We start from the raw sequence: 12,115 nt of genomic DNA, 5'->3' as shown, positions 1-12,115 counted from the left end.
CTACAGTCCTCAAGGGACAGTATAGACCCTCACCATTCTCGAGGGATAGTATAGACCTCACCATGCTCAAGGGACAGTATAGACCTCACTATGCTCAAGGGATAGTATAGACCTCACCATGCTCAAGGGGCAGTATAGACCTCACCATGCTCAAGGGACAGTATAGACCCTCACCATGCTCAAGGAACAGTGTAGACCCTAACCATGCTCAAGGGGCAGTACAGACCCTCAACATGCTCAAGGGGACGTATAGACCTCACCATGCTCACCATGCTCAGGGGCAGTATAGACCCTCACTATGCTCAATGGACAGTATAGACCTCACCATGCTCAAGGGGCAGTATAGACCTCACTATGCTCAAGGGATAGTATTGACCTCACCATGCTCAAGGGGCAGTATAGACCTCACCATGCTCATTAGACAGTATAGACCTCACCATGCTCACCATGCTCAGGGGCAGTATAGACCCTCACTATGCTTAATGGACAGTATAGACCTCACCATGCTCAAGGGGCAGTATAGACCTCACTATGCTCAAGGGATAGTATAGACCTCACCATGCTCAAGGGGCAGTATAGACCTCACCATGCTCATTGGACAGTATAGACCTCACCATGCTCACCATGCTCAGGGGCAGTATAGACCCTCACTATGCTCAATGGACAGTATAGACCTCACCATGCTCAAGGGGCAGTATAGACCCTCACCATGCTCAAGGGGCAGTATAGACCCTCACCATGCTCAAGGGGCAGTATAGACCCTCACCATGCTTAAAGGGACAGTATAGACCCTCACCATGCTCAAGGGGCAGTATAGACCCTCACCATGCTCAAGGGACGTATAGACCCTCACCATGCTCAAGGGGCAGTATAGACCCTCACCATGCTCAAGTGGCAGTATAGACCCTCACCATGCTCAAGGGGCAGTATAGACCCGTACTATGCTCAAGTGGCAGTATAGACCCTCACCATGCTCAAGGGGCAGTATAGACCCTCACCATGCTCAAGGGGCAGTATAGACCCTCACCATGCTCAAGGGGCATTAGACCCTCACCATGCTCAAGGGGCAGTATAGACCCTCACCATGCTTAAAGGGGCAGTAAAGACCCTCACCATGCTTAAAGGGGCAGTATAGACCCTCACCATGCTCAAGGGGCAGTATAGACCCTCACCATGCTTAAAGGGGCAGTATAAACCCTCACCATGCTCAAAGGGACAGTATAGACTGTACATATCATGATATGATCGTAATACTGTTCAAAGCAATGGTAAAACCAATTTCTGTTGATGACATTTCACACTTCAATGAACCCTCGCAAAGAGAAAGTCATTTCTTGTGATTTTGTTATATTGCAGTGAGGTCTCACAGAATTTACAGCACACTGTGAAGCTCTGACATCAGGTACACAATCAATGTTGAAGGGAAATCATCTCTGAAAGTCGTCACTGACACTGAGCATGCTGAGCAGTGTGTCCATTATCTATTAAATCATGATTGCTGAAATTGAGTGATCATTTAAAGGTGAACGTATTATCAAATAAGTGTTGCAGAACGCTGTTGACTGTCAGCAGGGTCAGACTAGGCTCTGAGTCAGTCATTTTGGTGTGCATTCCTTCTGTTGGTTCACAAGGATTGCTCGTTCAAGTGAAAGATATTCTGTTTTGTTTGTTTGTTTCACGCTGCGCTCAGCAATATTCCAGCTATATCGCGGTAGTCTATAAATAATCGAGTCTGGACCAGACAATCCAGTGATTGACTATGTTTACATGAGCTTTGATATACACAATTAGGATAAGATGACATGCATCAAGCAAGTAGCTAACCTGACCACCTGATCCTGTAAGTTGGTTATTTTTAACAAGCATTGGACGCTGAAACCAAATTTGTTATCAGATCTCCACGAGTTAGATATACCGTCATGGACTTTTCAAATACATTTGTTTCAAGATTATATCTATTATCATGATTATATCTAACATGGCTAAAAAGTAATTCTTAACTTAGGTTTAATATGTACATTTGAACACAAGCATGACTAGAGGGTTCCCAAAATTGTCGATATGTATAAAATGTTCTGAAATACATTCATGTACTAAATGTACATGAAACTGTGTCTTTAACACACTTATAAATGTCAGTTCACAGTCATGTGACCCAATTTTCATCAAATGCCAACTCGGAATATATTTGAACTCCACATTGAAGTGTTGTCATGATGAGTGAATACTTGTTGATTGGTCAAATGCTCTCGGAATAAGATTGATGTGTGTTCTGGAACATGTTAAAGGCGCTCCTAGGTCACATCATTGATATGGCGAGGATGATAAGGTCTTGTTTGTATCCTGTAAGTAGAAGCCAACATGTGTAGGAAGTGGAAGACCAATGGGGAGATAAACATACTGTGTTTTCAATTTAGAGCTCTGTTACTGTTGATTTGACCATGGTAAATTGAATTGACACTGTATACCTGTCTTGTAAAGAATATGAAGAGACCTTCAACAAGAGACCACAAAAGTGTCAACCTGATACACATGTAACATGTATAACAGGACCCATGAAGATCCGGGTTAGAATAGGTCTTCAGCGACCCATGCTTGCTGTAAAAGGCGACTATGCTTGTTGTAAGAGTTGACTAATGGGATCGGGTGGTGAGGCTCGCTGACAAACAAACAAACAAAAAGAATTGAAACTGAATACACAGAAAATGTGACCTCACAGTCAGCTTTAAAAAACTCAGCAAATTTCAAGCTCTCTGTTGCCCCCAAAACTTGAAATGCACACTTAATCTTATTCTATGCTGTTTTCTGCAAAAAATATGTTCACTTTGAATATTGTAGTTACCACAAATCTGCATTTTATAGCCTGTAATTGTTCATATTATTTAATAATACCTATCGACAATGACTGAGAATGAAGTACTTTTCAATTAATATCATTTTCCAAGAGATGTAGACATCAAATTGGCAGTTTCTATCAGAGGTGGGTATTGTGATTTGATACCTCTAAGTATCAAGTATTTCCATGATTCATGGTGGTATTATTCATATGAAGGTTTTCTCCACCATGTCCACTGAGGAACACAAGTAGTGCGTGACGAGAGGACACCTATTTACTTAAACTTACTTCAGTACTACATGTACATAGTATGTTGTGTCTATATTTAGGTTTATTCTTAAGCAACTCTTGTATACTCTCAATATGAATGTAAATCTGCAGGTCATGTTCCTTGCTAGGTCAAGGGTATTTGGGGAACTGGCTGATGTTAACTTATACAAGAGACCATACAACTATATGGACAACAACTTCTGTTTTTTTGCATTTAGCAACGTTTTGTATAGATTCTTACACCGTTATCAATATGGAGTGACTACAACCAAGTGATGAGTGATATATAACATGACATGTTGTGATAGGCAGCAGATTAACCACAACAGTTAATGAATAACAAGAAGCACAAAGGAGAATACTAAATATGTCTGCCTATGTAGAAGAAATGTCATCTTAGTAGTAAGTGTACAATTAAATTCTTTATTACTGAAACTATTTTCTAAGTCTTGGAATTAATAATAGCAGCAACAAGTCTTTGCCACAACACCAAACTAGTGACTCTCAGCATGACTAATCTGACCATGTTGACAGTTAACAAGACAAGGCAGTACTTGGACACAGGAACATTCTGATATCCTCATGCATATTTGTCCACACAACTGGTGATATTTATTCTTGATATTGTGAAGGCAAGGGTTGCATTCTTGAGCCTTTTTATCCCCCCAACATATAATGACGGGGGGATATAGCCATCAGTATGTCCGTCTGTCCGTCCTTCTGTCCGTCTGTAATCATTGTTTGTCCGGAGCATATTTCCTAAACCTAGCTTCACAAAACTTGGTACACTTACCAATCAGGCTCAGAAGAAGTGCCTTTTGCTATTTAGAGATTTTTAGTATTTTTTATTTTTGTCGTTTCCATGGAAATATGATGAACTTAGGAAATTTGAGGGTAGTGCTCTTGTCCGGACCATATCTCCGGAACCATACAACTTAGCTTCTCAAAAGTTTTTACACCTATCAAGCAGGTTATGTAGTGGTGCCTTTGCTATGAACAGATTTTTTCTTTTTTTTTCTTTTTTCAATTTAAATTGAAAATTGATGAACTTAGGGTAATGTCCTGTCTGGAGCATATCTTCTAAACCATGCGACAGAGATTCACCAAACTTTATGCACATATCAATCATGTTCACTAGTAGTGCAGTTTGTTATTTACACACAGTTTACCGACATGCCACGTCTGGGGAATATGTCATCTTAGGATGACTCTTGTTTATGTTTTTTTAATCCTCAGTTCTCAGTTTTTTATTTTAAAGTACTTTTACAAGAATATAATTGTTTGATATTAACAATTGTTTCATTTTAACACATCAGAGCCCATGAACTAAATGATAAGGGCTGTGCATGTATTTCTGAATATAAGACTTGGATGTATTTGTTGTATATTTTGAGCCATTAGGATCAATGTCTAAGGATGAAATGTTGCCATTGAGTCTGCTGTGTGAGCATGATGAGTAGTATTATGTGCATGAACAACATTGAGTCTGCTGTGTGAGCATGATGAGTAGTATTATGTGCATGAACAACATTGAGTCTGCTTTGTGGGCATGATGAGTAGTATTATGTGCATGAACAACATTGAGTCTGCTTTGTGGGCATGATGAGTAGTATTATGTGCATGAACAACATTGAGTCTGCTGTGTGAGCATGATGAGTAGTATTATGTGCATGAACAACATTGAGTCTGCTGTGTGAGCATGATGAGTAGTATTATGTGCATGAACAACATTGAGTCTGCTGTGTGAGCATGATGAGTAGTATTATGTGCATGAACAACATTGAGTCTGCTGTGTGAGCATGATGAGTAGTATTATGTGCATGAACAACATTGAGTCTGCTGTGTGAGCATGATGAGTAGTATTATGTGCATGAACAACATTGAGTCTGCTGTGTGGGCATGATGAGTAGTATTATGTGCATGAACAACATTGAGTCTGCAGTGTGGGCATGATGAGTAGTATTATGTGCATGAACAACATTGAGTCTGCTGTGTGAGCATGATGAGTAGTATTATGTGCATGAACAACATTGAGTCTGCTGTGTGGGCATGATGAGTAGTATTATGTGCATGAACAACATTGAGTCTGCTGTGTGGGCATGATGAGTAGTATTATGTGCATGAACAACATTGAGTCTGCTATGTGGGCATGATGAGTAGTCTTTTGTGCATGAACAACATTGAGTCTGCTGTGTGAGCATGATGAGTAGTATTATGTGCATGAACAACATTGAGTCTGCTGTGTGAGAATGATGAGTAGTATTGTGTGCATGAACAACATTGAGTCTGCTGTGTGAGCATGATGAGTAGTATTATGTGCATGAACAACATTGAGCCTGCTGTGTGGGCATGATGAGTAGTATTATGTGCATGAACAACATGATTAAACATGTGGCATTGACATGAGGAAATAAAGGGCAGTAAATTAGACACATTGTAGACAAAGTGTAAACACTGTGGACCTGTTGTAGGCAGTATACACATTCTAGACTGTGTAGACAAATGTAAACATTGTGGACACATTCTAGACAGTGTAGACAAAGGTAACAATTGTAGACAATATACACACTGTAGACAATGTAGACAGAGCATTGAACATGTTCACAATATCATGTTTATGTTGTATATTGAACATGTTTACTATTTCATGTTTATGTTGTATACCTTATGGTTTAAACATATTTTTATTTCAAAAGAAATCTGGATCGGTAAACAAGCAAAACTTGCTTATGTAAATACCTCTCCAGGTAATAACTTTGCAACAACTGGTTATATATCAGATTATATGTAAGATAGTGCTAAACATAAACATACTAAATGCACAAATGAAATATATGAAGCCAATACAAGTGGTGTCTGTGAAATAAGATATAGCAGTTTTCCATTACTACATGCATAAAATTAAGCTACTCGAATCTTTTGCTTTTGACAATGAAATCGTGAACTGATTTAACAATAGTCATGTTTGTAGAACTGCTAACTGAACTATTGCCATGTTATATCGTTTTTAAATCATACCCTAATCATACCTTATTTTCTTGAGTATAGTGCGCACCCATGTATAATGTGCACCCCCCTCTAGCGGGTTCAATATTTTGGAAAAAAAAGAAATTTTAATATTATGCGCAGAAAAAAGTGACACCGTTCCCCTTCAGCGAAGTCCGGCAAACGAACAGGTGATGAGAAACTTCGTCAGTACAAAGCCAGACACAGCAATCAGCTGTGCACACGTTTTCTTGGAATCTACCGGTGATTCGGGCAAGACACACCCAATGATATAACTTTACAGGATTTTAATGCAAGGATCGGCAAGGAAATGAATTAAAACAATATTACCGGGTAAAAGGAATTTTGAATAAAATTAATGAAATAAGTTACAAACATAAGTCCAGATATACAAAGAACTCTTTTTATAGCCACACAGTGTAATTACATGAATAATTTGTGAACTTCAGTATGGATTTGTTGACATGGTATTTCCGGTGTTACGTGCTCACAGTAATGTCTTTCCATGGGGGAAAAAACATCAAAACTCATGAATTCTTATATAATGCGCACCCCCTTCTACACAGCTGTGTTTTTTGGAAAAAAAGTGTGCACTATACTCAAGAAAATACGGTATTGAACATGTTTACTATATCATGTTTATGTTGTATATTGAACATGTTCACTATTTCATGTTTATGTTGTATATTGAACATGTTCACTATTTCATGTTTATGTTGTATATTGAACATATTTACTATATCATGTTTATGATGTATATTGAACATGTTTACTATATCATGTTTATGTTGTATATTGAACATGTTCACTATTTCATGTTAATGTTGTATATTGAACATGTTCACTATATCATGTTTATGTTGTATATTGAACATGTTTACTATTTCATGTTTATGTTGTATATTGAACATGATTACTATATCATGTTTATGTTGTATATTGAACATGTTCACTATATCATGTTTATGTTGCATATTGAACATGTTCACTATATCATGTTTATGTTGTATATTGAACATGTTTACTATTTCATGTTTATGTTGTATATTGAACATGTTTACTATATCATGTTTATGTTGTATATTGAACATGTTCACTATATCATGTTTATGTTGTATATTGAACATGTTCACTATTTCATGTTTATGTTGTACATCAAACATCTTTATTCTGCCATGTTTATATTGTTGTTACGTTTGTTTCAGGATGATGATAAGTGCAACCCTCAGGATGGTTGAAATTCCTTTATTGACGTGCATTATTGCAGCTGTTCTTACCTCAGGTCAGTTTTAGTGAGAGTATACAGCTACATTCCACAAGCCAATTACTGTCATGCACACATAGAATTCCTTTCTCTCTGAACATGTACAGTAGGTCTTGTCAGGTGATTTTCGACCCATATAAATCACTCAACAAGACACTGCTATGGCTGGACTGTTGTTACCAGTCTGCCTGCATACAGGGGTCACTAGGAACACATTTGGGTCATTTTGCTGTGACACAATCAATATCCTTGGTGGACACTAGGCCAAAATATAACATGCCTTTGTTTCAGGCAGTACTCCTCAACCTGGCAAAAAGTTGGGGTTTGACAGCTGCAATTTCTTTCTTTCATATACATGTATGCCCTGCATATACTGGAGGGGGATCAAAAGGCAGGGGTTAAGGCCCCCCCCCCCCCCCCCCCCCTCCCACCACAACCACCACCACATACACACCCTTTTGAAAACCAAATGTAGTATGGTGTAGGCAGTAAAATTGACTGAGAGAGGATTTTGATATTTTGGACCCCTCCCTTTAAAAAATGCTGGAGCCGCCCTTGAAACTAACTACCTAAAATGCACCCACCCACCCACCCACCCACCCACCCATCCACCCATTCACCTACCTACCTACCCTACCTTTCATCTGTGTGTCTGTGTGCACCTTCTTCTCAGATACCCTAAGGCTAAAAAAGCTATTTTGGTGGGATACGTGTCATTCCAGGATGTACAATTGTATTCCGATTTAATCTTTGCATTTACCACGGATACATGATTTAGATTAAAAATTCATCTTTTTTTGTTAATAGTAAAAAGAACAGAACATTTCTAAGAATACCGAGGGATCGAGGTGGGACTTTGTGATAATATTAATAAGTTTCTATTATCATGATTATGTGTTTTAGACACATCTGTCGTCAACTTTGGCCATTGTGGATGATACTGCAATAATCTTATAAAGTGATCTACCAAATGTAGTGATACTTCACAGAACAGTTGTTACTATCGGCTCATAAACCAGACCTCATCCTACAGCCAATTAACAACCACGTTCCCATACTTAGTGACTAAAGATTTTACTATACCATATTCGACGTAATAAGCGCCCAGGGCGCTCTCAAAATTAGAAATAGGGGGCCCTTATAAGAATGTTATTTTGGTGAAAAAAACAGAGTTGAAAGATAAATATCGTGGTTTATGCTGACGGCCTGAAATGTTTATGTACGACAGATATATTTTTCCAGAATTTAATTGCCCATAATTAAGGGTGCATATAACACACGAGTGCGTATTATACGCGAAAAAATAAGTCTTGTGCACATTGATCAATCAGAAGGGGTGCCAGTTGGGATTGTTCAATAGCCAATATATTAGCAAATATCGCCGTGGGTGCTTATTAGAGCGGGGCGCTTATTACGTCGAATACGGTATACCGGTATATAAAATTCCACTCACTACCTGGTGAGAACAGTGCCTTGGGCTATTTTATTCATGTGCAGTTGAATGTGTGGAGATTAATGCCACTGCTTGTAGTATTGTTCCAATATCATGCCAGGGTTAATTGTCAAGAGCATTTACATATTGTATAAAGGGAATTATCATGATAACTACCTGTACGGAATGTTTCAGTATGATAGAATCTTAACATAGCTAACTCCCGGTACAGGTCGCATGACCCGGAGTTGACCCCGAATGTCGTGTGTATGGTGACGCTGTGCCATGACTCGTGTCTGGGATGGTCTTAGAATGATAAATGATGGACATCTGAGGCGGATCTTCTCAGCGTAATGTTTGTTGTTCAGGAAACATAAAGCTGCCATCATTGTTTATAGCTTCTGTTGTTTTCTACAAATGGCAGTTGTAGATCAGATGGTTGAGGTGGTTTATGAGGTTAGCTTACAAGGACCAAGCTAGCCCATGTGTGGTTTGGTCATGACCTGGTTGTCCATCTTCTGTCATTACTATCATCAATGATCAGCATTTATATCTGCGATGATCAGCATTTATATCATCGATGATCAGCATAGTTGTCTGTAATTATCTGAAGCCAGTGGAGCTGAAAGGTGAAATTCTTGTCCCCACCTACTGTGAGACCTCAGTTCATTTCAATACGACTGCCACTGGAGACAGTCTTTACAATATCTACCTGTGACCTTGGTCTTTATTTAAAAAATAAAATAAACTTGTTTGAATGGCTGTTGTGGAGTTATGTTTTTGCCAAGTTTTGATTATTGACTTTGATTTCTCCATGTTGACCATGGCCTGAAGAGTTTGAAAATTTTCTTTGACTGACGTTAAAGAAAATACCCTCTCACAGCTTCTTCTACAGGGCATAGGGAACTCTTATGACTCAACGCGGGGGGCAAATACGAAGGTCATGCATAGGTAGAACATATTTAATGGTTTGTGGTTAGACTTTCTGTCAATATTTTCATCACCAAACATTTGTGTGACAGCTCTAGCTTCCGGTCAAGGTCGCTGTTCTGAAATGGTTATCATGGTTATATCATTATGATCATTCAGGGCTCCAGATTATATTTTTGAGCCATTGTGTACTTAAATGTCACTATTTACATATGGGATTGATTGTTTTCTTTGGTGTTCGATATATTATTTGTGTCTTGGGTCCAGTCTAGTGGGGTTTTGTAAGACTCAGTCCCAGGTTGTGTGATGTTGCACATCAATGCATTATTCACTGCATAGGGTTCATGTACATAGGTTATGTCTGCATTCAGTCAGTGAGAAAAAATCTGTTGTGCATGCAGGCTGAACAAGAACAAGCTGCATTGGGTATTTGTGTACAGTTTTGTTACACTATTAAGTTATCAAGTTTCTTTATGCATATTTGTACGCAAGCAACCAGCATTCATTCAGTTATGGTGATTTGGTTTGTAAATTTTATATGGAGCTCTTATCATTGTATGTCAGCAGTGAGTGAGCGAGTTGGTTTTTTTTTCCGCTTTTAGCAGTACTGAATATTAAGGCGGGGGACACCAGAAATGTACTACTCGATACGAAGTTAAAGAACGCCTGATGCCATGACAGATTAACTACAGTAACATGAAATAACCGAGTGTTCTTTTACGTCTTTTGAGTAGTATACATCAAATGTCTTGTCAAAGGTCAAAAGTGTCTGTATCATTGATTGAAAATTATCAGTGCACTTTCATAATCCTGATAATCCTGAGACGGCATATAAAGATATATCCTAATAACACTGGGGCGGTTGGGTAGCCTCGTAGTTAAAGCAATCGCTTGTGACATGCCGAAGACCCGGGTTCGAATCCCGACATTGGTACAATGTGTTAAGCCCATTTCTGCTGTTCCTCGCCGTGATATTGCTGGAATATTGCGAAAAGCAGTGTAAAAAACACACTCACTCACTCACTCACTCACTCAATCACTCACAATAACACCAGTACGTCTGTATAATTATGTAAGCAAGAGACTCAAGAAGTTCTTGTTGAAATAGTTGAATGTCTACTGCATTCGTTTTCCAAAGCGGAAATGGGACCAAAATGTCGTCTAAGTTGCCACAAATAGCTTTGAAGAGTTGCCTCACTCACTCACTCACTCACTCACTCACTCACTCACTCACTCACGCACAATAACACCAGTACATCTGTATAATTATGTAAGCAAGAGACACAGGAAGTTCTTGTTGAAATAGTTGAATGTCTACTGCAGAATGCATTCGTTTTCCAATACAGAAATGGGACCAAAATATTTGGCTGTATGCCAACTCTTTTCAAGTCATTTTTTTTCTTCTGTGCTTGGCACTGTGTGACTTCCAAGGTTGAAATAGGATAGTGCTTCGCTTTGTTATTCCAAAAACACTCATGTTTACCACGTTGACCCTTGTGCATGTTGTGTGTCACAGCAACTGCTTGTTACAGATCACTGATAAGCCAAGCCATGTACTGTTCAGTTATTGTGATACCTAACAAAGCATTCAAGGTTAGATCATGAATATCATAAGATCTCATGTACAGACAACTCCTTAGTTAGGATTCTGGGAAATACAACACCTTTGAGTTCTTACATTGATTTTACCACGATAGGTTAGATGAAATGAGTTCACCTCGCTTATAGACTCCACTCAGATGCAGTGTACTGACTCAGAGCCTACTTGTCCTTGTTTTATATCTCTAATGCCGAGCACCATCTTTCTCCATGTTTTGGTTTGGTGCGACTGGGGATCGAGCCACTGACCTTCTGCTCTCCAGGCAGACACTATTCACTAGACCACTGACCGTCTGCTGACTCCAGGCAGACACTATTCACTAGACCACTGACCGTCTGCTGACTCCAGGCAGACACTATTCACTAGACCACAGATGCAGTCACAGAATATTAAGAGACCTTCAACTTAACCACAAAAGTGTCAACCTGATACACATGTAACAATACCCGTGAAGATCCGGGGTAGAATAGGTCTTCAGCAAACCATGCTTGCCGTAAAAGGCGACTATGTTTGTCGTAAGAGGTGACTATCGGGATCAGGTGGTCAGACTCGCTGACTTGGTTAATGCATGTCATCGTATCCCAATTGCTTGGATTGATGCTCATGATGTCAATCACTTGATTGTCCAGACTCGATAATTTGCAGACCTCCGTCAATAGCTGTAATATTGCTGAGTGCGGCATTAAACAATAAACAAACAAACAAACACATATAACAGACTGATATTGTCACAACCCTTCTTGCAGTTAATACTATAAAGTATATTTGTATTTTGAT

General features: G+C 39.0%; 1 protein-coding gene across 1 annotated transcript in view; it reads left to right on the top strand.

Moving 5' to 3' along the window:
- LOC124153105 (Ig-like and fibronectin type-III domain-containing protein 1) overlaps positions 1–12,115 on the top strand; it is a 91,801-nt gene that overhangs the window by 24,271 nt on the left and 55,415 nt on the right. Inside the window, exon 2 of the mRNA XM_048392706.1 lies at positions 7,318–7,394. Coding sequence (XP_048248663.1) covers positions 7,319–7,394 — 76 coding nt within the window. The 5' untranslated portion in view covers position 7,318. The remainder of the gene's footprint in view (positions 1–7,317; positions 7,395–12,115) is intronic.

This window comes from Haliotis rufescens, unplaced genomic scaffold (genome assembly GCF_023055435.1).
Source record: "Haliotis rufescens isolate VD_foot unplaced genomic scaffold, xgHalRufe1.0.p SCAF_11, whole genome shotgun sequence".
Lineage (NCBI taxonomy): Eukaryota > Metazoa > Mollusca > Gastropoda > Lepetellida > Haliotidae > Haliotis > Haliotis rufescens.
Note: the sequence above shows the minus strand (reverse complement) of the source record. Positions and strands in the feature narration are given on the sequence as shown.